Raw genomic sequence first — 24,426 nt, forward strand, 5'->3', positions numbered from 1 at the left:
TTAAATGCAGGTCTTCCAATTAAAAACATTATTTAAAAAATACCAACCTTATATAAGCATTGTTTTCTAGTAGGTTGGCATGTATTCCCTGTTAGAAGTAGCATGATAATTGATAGTTAGATTTGCAGGAAAGCGTATAAAAAAGTTTAACCCAAGTAAAGGTGAAATACTATGGAAAAGCACATTTTAAATCTATACAGTACTGTTATGCTATAGTGACAGTGAAATAAAACTGAACGTGACAACTGAATAACTTAGAAAGAAGAAAAGTTCTGATCTATGAAGAAAGATGCAGGAAAGGGAAAAAATTATTAGTCTGAGGGGTGAAAAGATGTTTGAGCTAAGCCTCACAGAAGACAGAACTCATTCTGATTTTCCACTAAAGAAAACAAAATTAACTGTACAAATTCAGTAGAAATACCTTCCTTAAATGACTATACATAATTCTGTGATAAAAGCTATACTAAGAAAATTAAATATGTCCTTCTGGATACTTACAATCTATAACCAAATGAGATAAAATACCTGGAAACCCTTTGTAAACTAAAAACTATTAATCACAGAAAATGAATTCTTAAAGTAGGACATGTCTTTCCTACCTTCATACAGAAAGTATTCTACTCAGTATGCTCTATTTTCAAATTTAATTTTCAAATAGAACATGAAAGTTTTATAATTACAAAGTATAACTTCTAAAAGGAATATTTAAAGCTAAATAATAAAGTTTAAATATCATACGGTTTGTTCTTGAAAGGTCTTAGGAGAACTACTTTCTTTCACAAGAAGAAGAAATAAATACAAGCCTTCAGAGAGGAAAACTATGAGATGGTACCTTTAATTCCTGGTATACCATACAACATAAAACCTAAGCGTACCTAAGCTTCCTGGTATACCATACAACGTAATATCTCCCTCCTATATTTATCAGTAATCTTTAGTAAACTTATATTAATTGGCTTCCTTAAGATACCAGAAGGATACTTACTACCAACCAAAACAATTTAATTGTAGAGTTGAACAACCGAAGTTAAGTTTTTAAACAATTAAACTAGGTTTCATAAATAACATTTCTTGGCAAAAGGCTATGTCACCAGAGAACCTGTCTTTCAAAATGTAATTTTTACCCTCATGTGTTCTTCACCTACAAAAAAGCAATTCTGATAGAACTAGAGTATTTGCCAAAAATCACGAGTGATGACTTTAGATATAAAGATCCACACTCAATGAAAGTTTGAAGGTTTTCTAAGATTAAGGTATTGAACTCAAGACTATTTTTTACAAACTGTGTTGTTTTTTTTTTCTTTTTTTGCGGTATGCGGGCCTCTCACTGTTGTGGCCTCTTCCGTTGCGGAGCACAGGCTCAGCGGCCGTGGCTCACGGGCCCAGCCGCTCTGCGGCACGTGGGATCTTCCCGGACCGGGGCACGAACCCGTGTCCCCTGCATCGGCAGGCGGACTCTCAACCACTGCGCCACCAGGGAAGCCCCTCAAGACTATTTTTTAACAGTACCTTGTGATGGTTGAAAAAATATTTCTGTTTCCTTTTTCTCCATATCTTCTTTATGTGGTTTATATCCTCTAATGAAGTCTTCTTGAAACACATGAAGCAACTGTGTATTTGAGCCACACTACAAATATGAAACAAGTAAAGTTTTATCTTTGAAATTCTGTATCTTCCACCCACTACCTCCCCAAGAACCCTAATATAAAACAGAAGAAAAAAACTCTCTAACAATTTCTATTCTTTATAGAATAGAATTCTTTCTATTCTTTATATAGAGTGGAAAAAGCAAGAGAAAAAAATCATTAGATAAATTACTTTCAAAGATGCTATAGTCAACAGCAGAACTGTGAAACTCTAGTAAAAACAAATCAACAGGTCTGCATCTCAAAAAAAAAAAAAAAACAGTTAAGTAACCTAGGCCACTCTGAGTTCAAAAATATCAGGTCTCATGACTGGCTGGAGAAGGCCATGCAGACCATATTAAGCACACTACCATACGCTCTTTTTCTAATTCTACTTGAAAACCAAAAAAAAACCCAGAAAGGTCCTCAAAGTATTTCCAATAAGTCTGTCTAGTGGGAATTATGAAGGATCCTATAACAGCCAGTAGGAATGACACATCTCTGAAGAAATGTATTTACATTTAAGTAACTAAGATTTCTAAAAGAATAGACGAAACATCACAGTCAGCTGATGCTACAAAATCATGTTTGGGACCACACAGAGAAGAAGAGTAAAGATAATCACAAATAGCTACTTAGAATCACAAAAGTGAACTGAAATTCAAGGAAAGGCTAAATCCAAACAAAAGCTTATTACGGAAGTAGGTCAAGACAATTTGATGGCTGCCCCACAGATTTCAAGGAAGGCAAGCAGCTATGATAACCTTGGCACTGAATGTATGGGCTATAATCTTAGAGAATAAAGCAAATCAGCCTCCTTTCATAGTACTGATAGAAGGAAATAAAATGACTATGACATTAGGTTGACCCACAAAATTTTTATGAAAGTTATAAGGTACTTTTATGTCTCTCCATAAAGAAACATAAAAAAATCCCTTCACATTCATAGCATAAAAGGTCACCTTCCCCAGGGAAGAAGAATAAATGAAAGAAAAGGGAAGGGTGACGCTTTCATGGATACAGAAATCATACAGCACACGGGAAACACAGAATGATTTATAAGCCTAAGCCATTTATCAGTGCTTGCAGCTTACCAGCCCTGTGATAAAGATAGCCACAAATGGAAAGGGAAAAATCTTCAAAAAGTATGAAGTAAAAAGCAAAATGCTAGGTGAAAGAGGTCTGTAATAATATCCCATGGTACAGAGTAGAGAAGGGGCTACACTGGGGAAATGAATTTAACTCGCAGTTCATTAAAAATTAAGACATTTATGGGTTGAAGCTAATACACTCTTCTCCCATATCCCTATAGAGTGAAAAAAAGGAAATCACAAGTTAAGGGTTTCCTAGGAGGCGTTAGTAATTTGAGTCTGGCAGCCACATTTCTGTTGCCATGAGCTGATGTGGTCATTTCTCTACATTGGTGGAAATTATGACATTTTCCCTAACAGAATGTGCAAGGCATCATGGAAAAATAATGACATAACACTGTGTTTATTTTTAAATATGGTTGGCTCTTTCTTCATTTCCTTGTTTGAAAATAGTTGGTAACTTCCTCATCAAAGTAACCTTTTTTCATATTTGGAATGAATATATTACTTCTATCCCCTTCAGTCCATAAACATGATCCTGAAGAAACAAATATGAGGGCTATGATGGGATTTACAAACTCCCTGTAGAGGGAAGGGTTCTCCTTCTTTTCTAGGTAGGGGCTAGGAAAGAACACTGCCTACACAAAAGACCTGTACTTAGAAAATAAATGCATACTTTGATCCTACTTCTATCTTCATTTTAATGGATCTCATAAAAATATCTAATAGTCAGCCTAACAAAGCAAACACTCTTAAAGCTGATGTCACCATCTACTGAGCTGAAATGAGTAACAATAGAAAAAGAAAAACCACAAACCATGCCTCTATGCAGCTGTACTGTATTTTCCTTCATGGCTTCCCTGACTGAATCAAATGACCTTTAAACAGGAAATAAGGCTACAGATACAATTCAACTGGAGAAAAAGAATTCGTAAATCACTGGAGATTTTCACTAAGGAAATCAAGAGAAGTTGGCTATATTTAGTATCAAACAAGAGAACTATTCTGCAATGAAATATAGTTGACTCTTGAACGGCACAGGTCCCCTTACGTGGGAAATTTTTTCAATAGTAATTATTACAGTACTACTCAATCTGCAGTTAACTGTATATGCAGATGCAGAACTGAGGATCCAGAAAGCTGGCCGTAAGTTATATGTGGATTTTCTATAGTGAGAAGGGTCAGTGCTCCTAACCCCCAAGTTGTTCAAGGTTCAACTGTGTATCTTATGCATATTAAGCACTCTGGGATAAAGTATGTTAGTAACACCAATTCACAAGCATGGTTTTACTTGGTTGGTTATTGCATTGAGCTCAATAATGCACCCAGGTCGAGCAGTAGACTGTTGGCTCACAATATTAAACACTTCTCCAATAAGTTTCTGTAAAAAAAAAAAAAAAAAAAAAAGTTAATGATCAACAACATATGAATCTACTGTCAATATGACACAGCATCTCGGACATTAAAGGCCCTTCTAAACATTCACTGACTAACAAATGGCAATTCATACATTCAAAGAAATATTTCAACTTTCTTTACTCATTCTCATTTTAAAAATTAACTAAGGAAAAAACTCTATAGTGTTTACATAAACAGTATATAACTTCAAGGCATCTAGTTCTTTGAACATGTCTTCATTTAGCAACCTTAATGCTCCATGAGAGATCTGGCTGAGGATCTAGCCCTATGCCTATGTGTATGGTTTGCAGATCTGCAACGCCATTTAAAAGTACAACCCTGCCAGATCGAAGATAAGGGCGAAGGTTGAGAAGTGGGACTCTGTGTCTTGGGATGGGGATGTGTAAACTAAGAGGAAGCCTAACTTTGAATCCCAAAACCCCAAAACCTTTCTGCTGAAAAAAGCAGTTTTCCCTCTCCCTCCTTCCAAGCAGCCTTCTCTAGCATAAAAACTGAGATGCCGGGTTTCCCTTGTGGCGCAGTGGTTGAGAGTCTGCCTGCCGATGCAGGGGACACGGGTTCGTGCCCCGGTCCGGGAAGATCCCACATGCCGCGGAGCGGCTGGGTCCGTGAGCCATGGCCGCTGAGCCTGAGCATCCGGAGCCTGTGCTCCGCAACGGGAGAGGCCACAACAGTGAGAGGCCCGCGTACCGCCAAAAAAAAAAAAAAAAAACTGAGATGCCCATTCTCCTCAGCACCACCTCCACTATTTACTACCTTCAGGCCACTAAGAGGAATAAGATCCCAGCTTAGCCTAGGAGTCTAAGTACAAGGTTGGCTATGGGAGAGCAGCATATACACCAGAGCTGTAGGATCTTTCCAATTTGTATCAGCAGAATTCCAGAGTGCATGAATGGGAAGAGATTATAGGGTTATTAGACAAAGGAGGACAAAATATGTGCTTGGGTAGGGCTGAATTTATTGTTATGGGTATATTCACCCAAGATTCAGGATTTAAAATGTTGGCTGAGACACCCGGAAGTGGTGCCAACGGTCTGCTGGGTTTGTCCACTTGAAATCTGGACTCAACTGTGGCCTACAGTTGGTGAGATTAAAACACCGGAATTTCTCTAACACATCATGAATCTTAGCTACTTAAAGTGTGGTCACTAGACCAGCAGCAACAGCTTTTCATAAACGCAGACTCTCAGACCCCAAAGCTAACACATCTGCATTTTAACAAGCTCTCCAGATGATTCATGTGCCACCCCAACAGACTCCCCGTCGTCTCCATGCGTCCAGTACCCATCAACTACTCCCCATCCTGCAGATTAACCACTTTACCTCCCTGTCCAAAAATCTCTAGTGCCCCTAAATCCACAGAGTAAAATTCAAAATTCAAGATGTTTCTCATGGAATTCAAAAAAAAAAAGTTAGTCTCTACTCAGATCTACTAAAAATCTCATTTGAGGAAGAGCACAGCATGTGTCAACTTCTTGCTATACTTTAACTCAATATTAGTAGAGGAAGTAACTAGGAAAACTGCTGCTCTGACTTAAAAGGAAAAAAATGAGAATAATGGAAACCTGACAGAAAGTCATCATGTTATCTTAAGAGTTTAAGGTCAACAATAAGGGTAAGGCTCTGTAGTCTGTATTTTAAAAAGGCAAAAATCTCAGAATTAGGCAAGAATCTCAAAAATTTCAGCATGAGGCTCTGAAAGTCAAAGTGGCTCAAGGAGTCTGGAGGCTCAAGAGACTTTGAAGGTTTCTGACTATGCAACTGCAGATATAACTTATGAGGAAAACAACTTGGTCAGTTTAGTGAGTTGAATAGTATCCCCTCAAAAACTCAGGTCCACCCAGAATCTCAGAATGTAATCTTATTTGGAAATGGGATGTTTGCAAATACAATCTGTTTAAGGTAAGGTCACATGGGATCAGGGAGATAAATCAAATGTCTGCTGTCCATATAAGGAGAGGAGAGGACACTCAGAGAAAATAAAGCTGCGTGAAAACAGAGACAGAGACTACAGTGCTACAGCTTCAAGTCTAGGAGCACCAAGTATTGCCAAGAGCCACCAGAAGCTAGAAGAGGCAAGAAAGCTTCTTCCCCTAGAGCCTTCAGGAAGAACATGGACCTGCTAACACCTTGATTTCAGACTAAATGTACTGCAAATATAAATATATTTGCATACTAAATATATGCAAACAGCAGAACTGCAGAACATGTGAAACAAAAACTCATAGAACTGAAAGGAGAAATGGACAAATTCACAATTACAGTTGGAGACTTCAACACCCTTCTCACAACAGCTGATAGAGAGCTACGCAAAAAATTAGCAAAGGGGCTTCCCTGGTGGTGCAGTGGTTAGGAATCCACCTGCCAATGCAGGGGACACGGGTTCAAGCCCAGGTCTGGGAAGATCCCACATGCCATGCAGCAACTAAGCCCACGTGCCACAACTACTGAAGCATGCACACCTAGAGCCCATGCTCCACAACAAGAGAAGCCACTGCAATGAGAAGCCCATGCACCACAACGAGCCCCTGCTCGCTGCAACTAGAGAAAGCCTGCATGCAGCAACGAAGACCCAACACAGCCAAAAGTAAAATAAATTAAAAAAAAAAACTTAGCAAAGAACTAGAAGAACTCAACAATACCATCAATCAAAACAGAATCAGACATTGACAGAACACCCAATCCAACAATAGCAGAATATATACTTTTCAAGTGCCATGAAATGTATACTAAGATACACCATATTCTGGGCCATAAAACAAACCTCAATACATGTAAAAGGAATAAAATCATAAGAGTGTGTTCTCCTACCACAATGGGATCAAACTAGAAGTCAGTAACAGGATAACAGGAAAATCTCTAAACACTTGAAACTAAATAGCGTACTTCTAAATAATCCATGGAATAGGAATTCTCAAGGAAAATCATAGTGAACTGAATGAAAATAAAAATCCTACTTATAATGCTTCTCAGGACTGAGACAAAAACTTATAGCACTAAATGCATACATTACAAAATAAGAACGGGGAGACCCTCAAGATGGCGGAGGACTAAGACGTGGAGATCGTCTTCCTCCCCACAAATACATCAGAAATACATCTACATGTGTAACTGCTCCTACAAAACACCTACTGAATGCTGGCAGAAGACCTCAGACTTCCCAAAAGGCAAGAAACTCCACACGTATGTGAGTAGGGCAAAAGAAAAAAGAAAAAACGAGACAAAAGAATACGGTTGGAACCTGCACCTCTGGGAGGGAGCAGTGAAGGAGGAAAAGTTTCCACACACTAGGAAGCCCCTTCACTGGTAGAGATGGGGTGGGCGGGGGAGATGTTTCGGAGCCACGGAGGAGAGCTCAGCAAGAAGGGTACAGAGGGCAAAGTGGACAGATTCCCGCAGAGAGGATCAGTGCTGACCAGCACTCACCAGCCTGAGAGGCTTGTCTGCTCACCCACCAGGGCAGGTAGGGGATGGGAGCTGAGGCTCAGATTTCGGAGGTCAGATCCCAGGGAGAGGACTGGGGTTGGCTGCGTGAACACAGCCTGAAGGGGGCTAGTGCGCCACGGCTAGCCGGGAGGGAGTCTGGGGAAAAGTCTGGAACTGCCTAAGAGGCAAGGGACCACTGTTTCGGTGTGCACGAGGAGAGGGGATTCAGAGCACCGCCTAGATGAGGTCCAGAGACGGGCGCAAGCCGTGCCTATCAGTGCGGACACCAGAGACGGGCATGAAACGCTAAGGCTGCTTCTGCAGCCACTAAGAAGCCTGTGTGCAAGCACAGGTCACTATCCACACCTCCCCTCCCAGAAGCCTGTGCAGCCCGCCACTGCCAGGGTCCCATGATCCAGAGGCAACTTCCCCGGGAGAACACATGGTGCACCTCAGGCTGTTGCAACGTCACACCAGCCTGTGCCACTGCAGGCTCGCCCCGCATTCCATACCCTCCCTGCCCCTGGTATGAGTGAGCCAGAGCCCCCTAATCAGCTGCTACTTTAACCCCATCCTGTCTGAGCGGAAGAATAGATGCCCTCAGGTGACCTACATGCATAGGCGGGGCCAAATCCAAAGCTGAACCCCAGGAGCTGTGCAACCAAAGAAGAGAAAGGGAAATCTCTCCCAGCAGCCTCAGGAGCAGCAGATGAAATCTCCACAATCAACTTGATGTACCCTGCATCTGTGGAATACCGAAGTAGACAACAAATCATCCCAAAATTGAGGTGGTGGACGTTGGGAGCAACTGTAGACTTGGGGTTTGCTTTCTGCATCTAATTTTTTTCTGGTTTTATCTTTACATTAGTTTAGTATTTAGAGTTTATTATTATTGGTAGACTTGTTTATTGATTTGGTTGCTCTCTTCCTTTTTTTTTAATACATATATTTTTTTTTTCCTTTTTCCCTTTCTGGAGTGTGCATGTGTATATTTCTTTGTGTGATTTCTGCCTGTATACCTTTGTTTTTACCATTTATCCTAGGGTTCTGTCTGTCCGTTTTCTTTGTTGTGTTCTTTTTGTTTGTTTGTCTTATTAGTATAGTTTTTAGCGCTTGCTATCATTGGTGGATTTGTATTTTGGTTTGGTTGCTCTCTTCTTTCTTTTCTTTATTACTTTTTAACGTTTTTTATTTTTAATAATTTAAAAAAATTTTATTTTAATAACTTTATTTTATTTTATTTTTTCTTTCTTTCCTTTTTTCTCCCTTTTCTTTCAGCCGTGTGGCTGGCAGGGTCTTGGTGCTCCGGCCAGAGGTCAGACCTGAGCCTGTGAAGTGGGAAAGCTGAGTTCAGGACATTGGTCCACCATAGACCTCCAAGCTCCATGTAATATCAGATAGCAAAACCTCTCCCAGGGATCTCCATCTCAACACTAAAACCCAGCTCCACTCAATGACCAGCAAGCTACAGTGCTGGACACCCTATGCCAAACAACTAGGAAGACGGAAGACAACACCACCCATTAGCAGAGAGGCTGTCTAAAATCATAATAAGGTCACAGACACACCAAAATACACCACCGGATGCGGTCCTGCCCACCAGAAAGACAAGATCCAGCCTCATCCACCAGAACACAGACACCAGTCCCCACCACCAGGAAGCCTACACAACCCACTGAACCAACCCTAGCCACTGGGGACAGACACCAAAAACAACGGAACGGGAACTACGAACCTGCAGCCTGAGAAAAGGAGACCCCAAACACAGTAAGTTAAGCAAAACGAGAAGACAGAGAAACACACAACAGATGAAGGAGCAAGGTAAACACCCACCAGACCAAACAAATGAAGAGGAAACAGGCAGTCTACCTGGAAAAGAATTCAGAGTAATGATAGTAAAGATGATCCCAAATCTTGGAAATAGAATGGAGAAAATACAAGAAACGTTTAACAAGGAACTAGAAGAACCAAAGAGCAAACAAACAATGATGAACAACACAATAAATGAAATTAAATATTCTCTAGAAGGAATCAATAGCAGAATAACTGAGGCAGAAGAACGGATAAGTTACCTAGAAGATAAAATAATGGAAATAACTACCGCAGAGTAGAATAAAGAAAAATGAATGAAAAGAATGGAGGACGGTCTCAGAGACCTCTGGGACAACATTAAACGCACCAACATTCAAATTATAGGAGTCCCAGAAGAAGAAGAGAAAAAGAAAGGGACTGAGAAAATATTTGAAGAGATTATAGTTGAAAACTTCACTAATATGGGAAAGGAAATAGTTAATCAAGTCCAGGAAGCACAGAGAGTCCCATACAGGATAAATCCAAGAAGAAACACGCCAAGACACATATTAATCAAAATATCAAATACAAAGAAAAAATATTATAAGTAGCAAGGGAAAAACAACAAATAACATACAAGGGAATCCCCATAAGGTTAACAGCTGATCTTTCAGCAGAAACTCTGCAAGCCAGAAGGCAGTGGCAGGACATATTTAAAGTGATGAAAGGGAAAAACCAAGATTATTCTACCCAGCAAGGATCTCATTCAGATTCAACAGAGAAATTAAAACCTTTACATACAAGCAAAAGCTAAGAGAATTCAATTCAGCACCACCAAACCAGCTTTACAACAAATACCAAAGGAACTTCTCTAGGCAAGCAACACAAGAGAAGGAAAAGACCTACAATAACAAACCCAATTAAGAAAATGGGAATAGGAACATACATATCGATAATTACCTTAAATGTAAATGGATTAAATGCTCCCACCAAAAGACAAAGACTGGCTGAATGGATACAAAAAAGACCCATATATATGCTGTTTACAAGAGACCCACTTCACACCTAGGGACACATACAGACTGAAAATGAGGGGATGGAAAAAGATATTCCATGCAAGTGGAAATCAAAAGAAAGCTGGAGCAGCAATTCTCATATCAGACAAAATATAGACTTTAAAATAAAGATTATTACAAGAGACATAGAAGGACACTACATAATGATCAAGGGATCAATCCAAGAAGAAGATATAACAATCTTAAGTATTTATGCATCCAACACAGGAGCACTTCAATACATAAGGCAAATGCTATCAGCCATAAAAGGGGAAATCAACAGTAACACAATCATAGTAGGGGACTTTAACACCCTACTTTCACCAATGGACAGATCATCCAAAAAGAAAATAAATAAGGAAACACAAGCTTTAAATGACACATTAAACACATTAATTAAACAATTAATTTGTAAATATCAAATTAATTTATATTTACAGGACATTCCATCCAAAAACAACAGAATACACTTTCTTCTCAAGTGCTCATGGAACATTCTCCACGATAGATCATATCCTGGGTCACAAACCAAGCCTCGGTAAATTTAAGAAAACTGAAATCATATCAAGTATCTTTTCTGACCACAGTGTTATGAGACTAGATATCAATTACAGGAGAAAAGTCTGTAAAAAATACAAACACATGGAGACTAAACAATACACTAGTTAATAACCAAGAGACCAGTGAGGAAATCAAAAAATTCCTAGAAACAAATGACAATGAAAACTCGAAGACCCAACACCTATGGGATGTGGCAAAAGCCGTTCTAAGAGGGCAGTTTATAGCAATACAATCCTAGCTCAAGAAACAAGAAACATCTAAAAAAACAACCTAATCTTACACCTAAAACAATTAGAGAGAGAACAAAACAAAAACCCAAACTTAGCAGAAGGAAATAAATCATAAAGATCAGATCAGAAATAAATGAAAAAGAAATGAAGGAAATGACAGCCAAGATCAATTAAACTAAAAGCTGGTTCTTTGAGAAGATAAACAAAATTGATAAACCATTAGCCAGACTCATCAGGAAAAAAAGGGAGAAGACTCAAATCAATAGAATTACAAATGAAAAAGGAGAGGTAACAACTGACACTGCAGAAATACAAAGAATTATGAGAGATTACTACGAGCACCTATATGCCAATAAAATGGACAACCTGGAAGAAATGGACAAATTCTTAGAAAAGCACAACCTTCTGAGACTGAACCAGGAAGAAACAGAAAATATAAACAGACTGATTAGAACCATTGAAATTGAGACTGTGATTTAAAATCTGCCAACAAACAAAAGCCCAGGACCAAATAGCTTCACAGGCAAATTCTATCAAACATTTAGAGAAGAGCTAACACCTATCCTTCTCAAACTCTTCCAAAATACAGCAGAAGGAGGAACACTCCAAAACTCATTTTATGAGGCCACCATCACCCTGATACCAAAACCAGACAAAGATGCCACAAAGAAAGAAAACTACAGGCCAATATCACTGATGAACATAGATGCAAAAATCCTCAACAAAATACTAGCAAACATTATCCAATAACACATTAAAAGGATCATACACCATGATCAAATGGGGTTTATCCCAGGAATGCAAGGATTTACCAATATACACAAATCAATCAATGTGAAAATCCATATTAACAAATTGAAGGAGAAAAACCATATCATCATCTCAATAGATGCATAAAAAGCTTTTGACAAAATTCAACACCTGTTTATGATAAAAAAAAAACCCTCCAGAAAGTAGGCACAGAGGGAACTTACCTCAACATAATAAAGGCCATATATGACAAACACACAGCCAACATCATTCTCAATGGTGAAAAACTGAAACCATTTCCTCTAAGATCAGGTACACGACAAGGATGTCCACTCTCACCACTGTTATTCAACATAGTTTTGGAAGTTTTAGCCACAGCAATCAGAGAAAAAAAAGAAATAAAAGGAATCCAAATTGGAAAAAGAAGTAAAGTTGTCACTCTTTGCAGATGACATGATACTATATATAGAGAATCCTAAAGATGCTACCAGAGAACTACTAGAGCTAATCAACGAATCTGGTAAAGTTGCAGGATACAAAATTAATGCACAGAGATCTCTGGCATTCCTATACACTAATGATGAAAAATCTGAAAGGGAAATTAAGGAAACACTTCCATTTACCACTGCAACAAAAAGAATAAAATACCTATGAATAAACCTACGTAACGAGACAAAAGACCTGTATGCAGAAATCTATAAGACACTGATGAAAGAAATTAAAGATGATACAAATAGATGGAGAGATATACCATGTTCTTGGATTGGAAGAATCAACATGGTGAAAATGACTATACTACCCAAAGCAATCTACAGATTTAGTGCAATTTCTATCAAAATACCAATGGCATTTTTCACAGAACTACAACAAAAAATTTCACAATTTGTATGGAAACACAAAAGACCCTGAATAGCCAAAGCAATCTTGAGAAAGAAAAATGGAGCTGGAGGAATCAGGCTCCTGGACTTCAGACTATAGTACAAAGCTACAGTAATCAAGACAGTATGGTACTGGCACAAAAACAGAAACATACATCAATGGAACAGGATAGAAAGCCCAGAGATAAACCTACGCACATGTGGTCACCTTATCTTTGATAAAAGAGGCAAGGATATACAATGGAGAAAAGACAGCCTGTTCAATAAGTGGTGCTGGGAAAATTGGACAGCTACATGTAAAAGAATGAAATTAGAACACTCCCTAACACCATACACAAAAGTAAACTCAAAGTGGATTAAAGACCTAAATGTAAGACCAGACACTATAAAACTCTTAGAGGAAAACATAGACAGAACACTCTGACATAAATCACAGCAAGATCCTTTTTGACCCACCTCCTATGGAAATGGAAAAAAAACAAGAATAAACAAATGGGACCTAATGAAACTTCAAAGCTTTTGCACAGCAAAGGAAAACATAAACAAGACGAAAAGACAACACTCAGAATGGGAGAAAATATTTGCAAACGAAGCAACTGACAAAGGATTAATCTCCAAAATTTACAAGCAGCTCATGCAGCACAATATCCAAACAACCCACTCCAAAAATGGGCAGAAGACCTAAACAGACATTTCTCCAAAGAAGATATACAGATTGCCAACAAACACATGAAAGGATGCTCAACATCACTAATCATTAGAGAAATGCAAATCAAAACTAAAATAAGGCATCCCCTCACACCAGTCAGAATGGCCATCATCAAAAAATCTACTAACAATAAATGCTGCAGGGAGTGTAGAGAAAAGGGAACTCTCTTGCATTGTTGGTGGGAATGTAAAGTGGTACAGCCACTATGGAGAACAGTATGGAGGTTCCTTTAAAAACTAAAAATAGAACTACCATATGACCCAGCAATCACACTACTGGGCATATACCCTGAGAAAACCAGACTTCAGAAAGAGTCATGTACCACAATGTTCATTGCAGCTCTATTTACAATAGCCAGGACATGGAAGTAACCTAAGTGTCCATCGACAGATGAATGGATAAAGAAGATGTGGCACATATATACAATGGAATATTACTCAGCCATAAAAAGAAATGAAATTGAGTTATTTGTAGTGAGTGGATGGACCTAGAGTCTCTCATACAGAGTGAAGTCAGTCAGAAAGAGAAAAACAAATACCATATGCTAATACAAAGATATGGAATCAAAAAAAAAAAAAGTGGTTCTAATGAACCTAGGGACAGGACAGGAATAAAGACACAGACGTAGAGAATAGATTTGAGGACATGGCTAGGTGGAATGGTAAGCTGGGACAAAGCGATAGAGTGGCATGTACATATATACACTACCAAATGTAAAATAGATAGGTAGTGGGAATAAGCCGCATAGCACAGGGAGATCAGCTCGGGGCTCTGTGTCCACCTAGAGGGGTGGGATAGGGAGGGTGGGAGGGAGGGAGACGCAAGAGGGAGGAGATATGGGGATATATGTGTATGTATAGCTGATCCACTTTGTTATAAAGCAGAAACTAACACACCATTGTAAAGCAATTATACTCCAGTAAAGATGTTAAAAAAATAATAATGTAAGATATTCACTACATGTTGAAATTCTGTTTTGGATATATTGGATTAATGAAAACATGCTAAAAAAGTAATATCACCAGTTTCTTTTCACTTTTAAATGGTTGCTAGAAAATTTTTAAGTTACATGTATGGCTCACTTTATATTTCTATTGTACATTGCTGTTCTAGAAGCATCAAGAGAAAGAGCGAGAGAGGGAGGGGTTACTAATAAAAGAATAAGAGGATTATAGGTATAAGACCTCTTATCAAAACACTGGAGGACAGAAATAACAGTCTCTAAATTTCTGAGGGCAAAAAAAAGATCTTAAATCTAGAATTTAATATCCAGCCAAACTTATCAATTAAATATGAAGGGAAAGGGACTTCCCTCGTGGTCCAGCAGTTAAGACTCTGTGCTCCCAATGCAGGGAGCCCAGGTTCAATCCCTGCTCAGGGAACTAGATCCCACATGCTGCAACTAAGAGCCTGTATGCCGCAAATAAGACCCGGGGCAGCCAAATAAATATTTTAAAAAATAAATATGAAGGTAAAATAAACACTTTTCCAGCCATGTTGGATTCAGACTGATTTCAGAATCCTTATCTACCAGGCAACCTTTCTTTTTAAAAAATTTACAGTATTTGAGGATGTAATCTATCGACAGTACAGGAGAGAAAAGCAGCTCATGGTCCAGGAAACAGTGGTGGAATTCCAGGTGTGAAACGAAGAGGATGACACATCTGCAGCATCCCGAAAAACACAGCTCAAATTAAAACACCAGCTCAAAAGACCCTAAAAGGAATTCCTCCAAGAAGAGAAAGAGGAAGATTTAACAGGCAGGACAATTAAGAAGCTGGGAGCTCTTAGCCCAGTGGGGAAGAAGACTTAGGTTTTTTTTTTTCCTCTCAACAAGAAAAAAGAAGCCCAAGAAATTAGAAATGCCAAGAAAACAACTGAAAAATTAGAGAAAAAAGTTTTGATTCAAATACAAGACGAGCAAAACTGGCCTGATCACTTGATGGAATATAATAGAGGTCATTTGACTTTAACCCTTTGGACATTCTCCGTTGAGAGAATCTGTGACAAATCAGTGACAAATAGTTGAAATGATCACATTTACATAATTGTAATTAGATGGTTACTAGTTTCAATTTTTAAAATCAAACCATAAGACCTAATTTTAGTTATAGAATAGAACATGCATGTCATAAAAGACATTGTAAAGGTAACGCTCCAGCTGGCAGAAGTCAAGTTGAGAGCAGGAGGAGGGAAGGGTGAGTGCAGGGGTGCAACTTTCTTCATTTTACTTTGGGATGATACAAGAGATACTGTGTAAAGAAGACGGAACGAAAATACAGGATTATGTATACATCACTTAAAAGTATAAAGGCAGCTAATAGAAAAACCACACACACTAATACAACTAGCAAAACTCAGTGGAGAGAGAGAGGCAAGTGGAATGTGAGCTGAATTCCCTGTCTATCAAAGAAGATGGAAATGACTTGATTTCTACTGCTGGTAAATTAAGAAACTGAAATCTAAGCATATCATTTAGAATTATGGTGGTAACTTATCAAAAGAATTAAAAACAAAAGGTTTAAAGGGGTTTCCAATAAAGTGTGGGACTTGGATAGGGGAGGTGATACAGAGTTTTTATTTAATAACAGTACAGTATATGCTGTTTGAATTTTGAAACTGTGCACACATTTAAAAATGTTTTTGAAAATACATTTATAAAAACTTGATGTTAATAGGTATAAAGAAAGCCTCAATTAAAGAGTAATTTTTCCCTAAAAAAAAAAAAAGAAAATAAGAACAGTTTCAAATCAAGAATCTAAGCTCCACCTGCTATATAAAATAAAGAAAGAAAGAAAAGAACAAAAGAAAAGGAAAAAAAGAATCTAAGCTCCTAGGACTTCTCTGGCAGTCCAGTGGTTAAGACTTCATGCTTCCACCACAGGGGGCACGGGTTCGATCCCTGGTTCAGGAACTAAGATACAACATGCTGCACAACTTGGCCAAAAAAAAAAAAAAACCAGAACCTAAGCTCCTATCTCAAGAAACCTAGTAAACGAAAACCAAAATAAATCAAGCGTAAGGAAGAAAATAATAAAGATAGGGCAGATACTAATGAAAATTAAAACAAAACCAAAGCATTCAGTGAAACAAATAGCTGGTTCTTTAAAAACATCAATAAATTAACAAACTTCCACCTGAAAAGAAAAAAAGAGGGAAGATGCTAATAACCATATTGTTAGCATGTGCCCCTGATGTAACACAAGAAGCGTACTTCACACACCTGAGGTATTTTTCCCCAAAACTCATAACTCCAGTCTAACCATGAGAAAAATAGCAGACAAACTCAAGTCAAAGGAAAATACAATAAAATATCTCACCGGTACTACCCAAAACTGTCAAGGTCATGAGAAAAAGCTGATGAAGATGAAGAAAACTTAGAAACTGTCCCAGATCAGAGAAGACTTAGGAGACATGACAACTAAATGTAATATGGTTTTGTGGATGAAGTCCTGGAACATTAGTGGAAAAGGACATTTGTGGGAAAAAATCAGTTAAGGCTTAATAAAGTCTGGGGTTTAATTAATCATATCACACCAATAACTGTTTCTTAGTCGTGACAAATGTATTCTGGTAATATAAGATGTTAACGATAGGGGTATATGGAAACTGCAGTATATCTCCAACTTTTCTGTAAACCTAAAACTATTCTAAAATTAAAGATTTGTTTGAAAAATTAAGTCACTGAATTAATTATTGTTTTCAGAGTACAAAGAGAAAGAGAAAGATAGGCTCATTAACAGAGGCTGATGGTTTAATGTTAATAAAGATCAGGAGAATAAAGAACTCCTAATTCCTACTTTGTCTCTGGTCTTCTATTTCAAGAATTTAGCTTGCAAAAGTAAAAAGGACCAAAAATTTTCTACAATGAATAAGTATTACTTTTTAAGTTTAAAAAAAGTAATAAAAAAGGAGGGTTTAAGAAAAAAGTACATTGGTAAGTACATTGGAGCAGAAGATCAAGATAAATTTTAGAATTCCAAGAATGTATCCAACTGCTCTAAATGAATGTATACTTTCCTGGAAAAGATAATGCCCAGGTTATTGAGAAATTTTGCCAATGAGAACAATGAACTACAGAGGATGTTCTCTCTGAGAAATCATGGGGATTGCCACAGCCAAAAGACTAAAAACAGGCAAAGATTCCAGTTTTCAAAAAGGAAAATAACATACTTCTGTAAGTCAGAATAAAGAGCCTGATGTCTATCTAGTACAACGTTTTAGTCATCAAGAGACATTAGGATACACACATTCAACCTACTATACATTAAAACAATCATCTCCTACAAATCTGACTTCCTTTTTTGACTGCAAAAGATTTGGCAGACAGGGTGTATTTTACTTCAGTGAAGTACACCACAAGCTGCCTCATGCAAATCCTTGGGATAAGCTGGAGAAATATTCTAGACAATAAAAATGGAGAAACAGGGCTTCCCTGGTGGCGCAGTGGTTGAGAGTCCACCTGCCAATGCAGGGGACACGGGTTCGTGCCCCGGTCCGGGAAGATCCCACATGCCACGGAGTGGCTGGGCCTGTGAGCCATGGCCGCTGAGCCTGCGTGTCCAGAGCCTGTGCTCCGCAACGGGAGAGGCCACAACAGTGAGAGGCCCGCGTACCGCAAAAAAAAAAAAAAAAAAAAAAAAAATGGAGAAAGATTTCAAATGTATACTGCTAGGTTCTTTCTTCAGTCCAGTACTGTTTAACATTTCTGTAATTGACTTAGATGAAGATGTAGAACAACACTCATCAAATAGGCCAGTGATATAAGTCATAAAGCAGTAACACATAAAGCAGTAACAGAATCTGGATTCAAAAGGATACTGAAAGGATGTACTGTTGAGCTGAGCCTAGCAAGGTGAAATGTAATAGGGAAATAAGACTATATTTGGGTCCCAAATTCAAATGCACAAATACAGAATGGCTTACTAGCAAAAAAATAAAAAGACTCCGTGATATTTAATTGAAAGTCAGCTCACTATGAATCACATACAAAGAATGTGGCGTGCCTGCCCAAACGTAATAGTATCTACTGAGAGACGGCACAGTACTGCTATATTCTAGTGATCCTACGATGCCCGGTGTATAAACAAACGGAAAACTGCTCAGAAGAGTAACCAGGGTCAAATATAAAAGTTAGATAAATTTATAGGCAGAGGAGCAGCAGGTTTGGCCTAAGGAAAAAAATTGAGGGGTTCCAACATAGGTGTCTGAGGTGCTCTCACATGTAAGAAATCTTAGACTTATTCTAAATGGAACTAAAGCTAACAAGTAGAATTTAAGGATTACAAGTTTAATTTCAATATAATAGTGATGGTAATTCAAAGACAGAATGAGCTGCGTTTAGAGTTGAGCTTCCCTCCTTGGGGGCCAGATGACAAATTGGCAGGAATGTGGTAGAGACAAAGTATCAGATGGCTGGTTAGACTAGGGGACCTTTAAATCTTCCAACTCTATAATTTTAAAGATGCTACTTTTCTAGACTTTGTCTATGCCGAACTTGTGGCTTCAGTCCAATTACCACTGTTTCTGGAACAAGCCTTATTTATACACGTACTTTCCTGTATCCACTCAGGCTATTCTATCACTCAGCAAAGACCAAGGATTTGTCTTTCTGCATCTATCAAAAATGAACTCAAATACTGTCCTTAATAAAAACCTCTATGCCTACCCTACTCTGATCTCTCTTGCCCCTGAATTATGAAATAGTGTTTGGCAGTTAATTACATACCAACTTCAGACACCTCTGCTTCTGTCTTAAACCGTTATTTAAACTTTTATAATAATTTCTCTCCTCTGCTAAATTTAAATCCCCTTAAAGGCAGACACTGTATTCCCTACACGTCTAGGGGTACACGGCAGACATTCAAAACCAGTCTTTGAGGGACTTCCCTGGTGGCGCAGTGGTTAACAATCCGCCTGCCAATGCAGGGGACACGGGTTTGAGCCCTAGTCCGGGAAGATCCCACATGCCGCGGAGCAACTAAGCCCATGCGCTACAACTACTGAGCCTGTGCTCTAGAGCCCACGAGCCACAACTACTGAAGCCTGTGCGCCTAGAGCCCATGCTCCGCGACAAGAGAAGCCACCGCAATGAGAAGCCTGTGCACCGCAACGAAGGGTAGATCCCACTCGCTGAAACTAGAGAAAGTCCATGCGCAGCAATGAAGACCCAATGCAGCCATAAGTAAATAAATAAATTAATTAAAATTAAACAAAACAAAAACAGTCTTTGATTTTCAATATTGGAAACATTTTTATTAGAACAGTTATTTTATTAAAAGGCACGTTTTTATAGGTAAATGGAAAATTCACCATTCAAATCTGAGTACTGACTAATATGCATGACTTGCAGTTCAAATAGAGAACTACCAGAATGAGACATTGTCACCCACTGATAACATATTCTAACCAGAGGACTTTTAAAATAGTGAATCAAGCTCAGAAAAGTTCAAATTTTCCAACCTAAACATAGAGGTTGGTAAAGCTGCCTTTCTTGAGCAAAAAAAGATTAACAGAACCAAACTAAAGGTGAAAAATGTCAAGAAAAAAATCACATTTTAGAAAAAAAATCGTATTTATTTCTTTAAATGTAAAACGTATTGATGTGTGATGTGATATACAGACTGTAATTTTTTTTTCTTTTTGGCCACACTGTGTGGCTTGTGGGATCTTAGTTCCTCAACAAGGGACTGAACCTGGGCCACAGCAGTGAAAGCGCCAACAGACTGTAATTTTGATTCATGTAAATTGGAACACAAGTTAAGAAAAAACAAACTAGTCACACAGAGCCCAGAACAGATGCTCACGCCCTGAACACCAACTAACAAATAAACGTCCTAGACAAATTAAAAGAGAATTCCTTATTAGCTTAGATATATTAATAAAGATTAAGAAATACTTACTGAAGATTCTGGATCTGACAGTTCATCCAATAATTTTCTTGCATCTACCACAGCTTGGTAAAGTCTCAGATTTTTGCCATCAGAAGCAACAAAGCAAGCACTCGCAGAATTGCAATATGTGCCTGAGAAAGTAAACACTTTGCATTATAATATATAGTTTATTTTTATTACTGGCTGAAGTATGAGAAAAAATATTCACACTTCTCTTTTTAGACATAACCATGGTCCAGAAACACAGATACAATTAATAGATATAAAATTATTAACCAAAAAAATTCAACAGATAGGTTATGAGAGGGAAAAGATGAAAAACAAAAGTCTAGAAACTCTAAACTTAAGTCTGATGCCTACATTCTGAATACTTACTAAAAATCTTCCTAATGACAAATATAAATCATTTTGTATATAAATAACTGTTTTAAAGCTTTTATTAATTTCACTATTAAAATGAACACTTACCAAGACAGTAACTAGGAATAAGAGTTGGAAGCCAAGCAACATTAGAGAAGGCTGAAGTATGTAAAGAGTTAATTCGTGCCAACTCCGATACTCCTCCAGTGTATGACAAAGGTCCTATTGGGTCCACGCGCCACAGAATAAGTTCACTGTAGATGGCATTCGGGTCGTGAAATGTACGTGTTGCTGCATTTCTGAGAGGTTGTTTCGAGGAACCTTTTATGTGTCTTACAGGATCCATTAATCTACCTAATTTATTGTCTGAGTCCCACTGAAAATCTGATTCAGGAGTCAGCAGAGCATTATGATGAGATGATGTCAATAATAATGGTAAAACTGAATGACATGCCAGGTCATTGAGGTGAAATCTATGACCACAATATCTAAATTTGTGAGATACAGTTAGAACAGTGGTAAAGGCAGACTTATCAGCAAAAGTGACTGCCCATTGATTTAAAGAGCCATCTATGTGTTTAGAGACCATCATTACTGTGGGAGCTAAAATGTTCATATTTGTACTGTGTGGTCCAGAATGCAGCTGTGATCCATGAGGACTGCATTCAGCCATCATGTCTTCGTGTAACAGAGTGTGGTGAGAATCTTTTGCAGCATTTATACAGGCATACATCATGATATTTTTACTAAGAGAGCTTGCATCACCAGATGGAAATGCAACAGGAATCCGAGAAGAAAAAGAAACCTGAAAAACACAATTACATGATTCAGTGCAAGCAGTCTGCCTCCTCTCAAAGTCTTCCAAAAATACTTCCATTTTCAAACTGTCAAACCTCAGCTTCCTAGCAAAATATATCATTTTCGACCTTATTATGGTCTAATCCTTTTCCTCTATTTATATAGTATCATATATTCATCGCGTATGAGAAAACTGAAGAAATAATTTCAAGTATTTGAAACCTGAAACTTGCCTGTACATCTAGATGACTACAACCATAAATCTAAACAAATACTGTTCAGAAAGATAACCGATAAAGATAGTAGATTTAATTAATAAAACTGAAGAAGTGGAGGTGATACATCCTGAGTCACATTTTTAGGGCAGTTTCTTAAGTTTATTCAAAATATTGTGAATTCCCAGAAAAAATGAATACACATACATTCAAGTACTCATTATCACATTTCAAAGCCAAATTCATTTTACTTAAATTAATCAAGTTTATAAAATCTGTGGTCATTGACCCCCTTTGGTAGCAAGTTATTCTCTTCTCAGTTGCTTATCAAAAATAAAATCATCGAGTATTTCTGAAAACCTGCTAAATCTGAATAGCAACTGTTTTACTTTTTTAAGAAGTGTAAAAATTGCTTCATCAGTAAAATATACCTGGACTTGTCTAAATATTCCAGGATTATATTCATCCAAATACTTTACATGCCACACTAGGAAGGTACCATCTACCGGGTGTATAGTAAAAAGCATGTCAGGATTCTTATTCCATTCAGTTAGCAGCATTTCGATCTTCCGATCAAGCAGGACTGTAGGCAGTGGCATTGGTACACTAGGTCGTGAACAGGTTCTAGGACTTCCCTCTCTTTCTCCATCTTCATGTTCTGATGATCCTGTACCTGCTTCAGATTCTCTATCCAGGGATAATTCTAAATCAGAAAATAAATTTATCAGTACATACTAACAGAAATACTATAAAAAATTCATTTACATACTAGACTATCAAATTCATTTACATACTAGACTATACTACAGAAAATCATTTACATACTAGACTATCAATAAATAGCATACTAACTTTAGAAATCATGAATCCCTTTTACAACTTATGGCCAGGAAAAAAAACCAAGGAAGGAAACTCTTTTCTGATCTGAACTGAAAATTACTACATTTCTTAGTTTTAGATAAATCAAAATTTCATTCACACTATCACATTATCTTTATTATTACCATTATTAGCAAAACCTGTTACCCCCACCAAAAGCATGGCTTCCAAAGTAATACATTACTCAAAGCAATATGTTATAACAAAGCAAAGTTAGATGGTAGATGGTCCATAGTAGATGGTCAGTAAAGACCTGTGGAATGAATGGAAAAGTGAAAAGGAAGGAGGGGAGGAAGGAAAGATTACAAACCAAAGGTGGTTTCACAAAAAGCTGTCAGCCTGTAAAAAAGAAAAATCTGAACACAGGATACTAACCATGGTCTAGTTTCATATGTAAACCCCTCTCTCTTTCCTCCTGTGAACATTCATCTTCTCTATCTCCTTTGTCGTTTTCATGATCCACCTGCTTTTCAGAAAGTTTTCGTAATTGCTGCATAAATATTTCAGTAGATGATGTAAAATGAAATTCTTTGTTGTTTAACCAATGAACTACAAAGCCCCCATTTCCATCATCAATGTTAAATACAGTGCCAACCAAGACATTTGGAATATCTGTGGAATCAAAAAAGATAAAATTTCAATGTGAATTTCTAATGTCTTTTAAAATATTACATGTGCCTATAAAGACTAATTCCATTACACAGAAAATGTGATAAACAAAAAGTAAACATAACTCTAGCACGGTTTGAAATTTTTAATTGAATTTAATGGTAAATGAACTAATGGCATAGACATACGGAATTAAATTACTAATTTAAAAACGAAACACACCAAATGCACAAACTTTTATTGAATCCTGGTTTGGGGATGAGGGAACAGAAAGACAAAACAGAAAAGCAAATCTAAAAGACATTTTTGAAATGACTGAAATTTAAATATGAACTGAATATCAGAGATTATGGAATTATTTCTAATTTTCTTAGGTATGATAATGATATTGTGATTATGTAAGAAAATTTCCTTATTCTTAGGAGATACTTGCTGAAGTATGTAAGGGTGATATGCCATGATATGTGTAACTTACTTTGAAAACATTAAGAAAAAATTTCTCTCACACACACACACATATAAACATACATATGTGTGTATATACAGAGAGAATAAAGCAACTGGCAAAATGTTAGCAATTGTTGAATCAAAGTGGGTGAAATGAGTGTTCACTGTACTATTCTTCCAACTTTTCTGACTGTTTTAAACTTTCCTCAAAAGTCGGGGAAAAATAATGCCAAGAAAGAACACAGGAAGGCAAGCAAATTTCTAAGTATAGCAGATTTTCTCCATGTGGGGTAACTGAAATTCATGCTATAGATCAGTTCACGTAAAACAGTATAATTCAAAAAAAAAAAATCTCCTTAATCCCAAATCAAATTATAAATAATCCATTCAATAGAAAGAAAAAGAGACTGGGGGGGAAGCATCCAGATAACACTCTTTTGGAACTGTATTTGCTAAATACTTATCTTTATATAAATAAACATTTAAAAATAAAATCCTCTGCACCCTGAAGCAATAGACTTCCATTTCAATAAAATGTAACTATAACTTTATACAACTATAGTTCTTCCAGCAATGTAATATGAAACTAATAGGCCTTGTCATATGTTTTTCATGCAGAAAGAAAACAATGACCTTAAATAGAAGCTTTAAATATGCTCTTGCCAACAATGAACCTGCCTCAAAATACTT

At 37.5% G+C, this 24,426-nt stretch overlaps 1 protein-coding gene across 8 annotated transcripts in view; it reads right to left on the reverse strand.

Moving 5' to 3' along the window:
• DMXL2 (Dmx like 2) overlaps positions 1 to 24,426 on the reverse strand; it is a 161,092-nt gene that overhangs the window by 72,202 nt on the left and 64,464 nt on the right. For 7 of the 8 annotated variants that reach the window (XM_060149954.1, XM_060149946.1, XM_060149917.1 and 4 more), the window contains exons 10-15: positions 23,056 to 23,292; positions 22,233 to 22,504; positions 20,897 to 21,593; positions 20,438 to 20,559; positions 4,008 to 4,097; positions 1,510 to 1,627 (exon numbers count right to left, since the gene is read on the reverse strand). In XM_060149954.1, the coding sequence (XP_060005937.1) occupies positions 1,510 to 1,627; positions 4,008 to 4,097; positions 20,438 to 20,559; positions 20,897 to 21,593; positions 22,233 to 22,504; positions 23,056 to 23,292 (1,536 nt within the window). The remainder of the gene's footprint in view (positions 1 to 1,509; positions 1,628 to 4,007; positions 4,098 to 20,437; positions 20,560 to 20,896; positions 21,594 to 22,232; positions 22,505 to 23,055; positions 23,293 to 24,426) is intronic. The other variant, XM_060149936.1, reaches the window with a different exon arrangement.

The sequence above is a fragment of the Lagenorhynchus albirostris genome, chromosome 1 (assembly GCF_949774975.1).
Source record: "Lagenorhynchus albirostris chromosome 1, mLagAlb1.1, whole genome shotgun sequence".
NCBI classification, from domain to species: Eukaryota; Metazoa; Chordata; class Mammalia; order Artiodactyla; family Delphinidae; genus Lagenorhynchus; species Lagenorhynchus albirostris.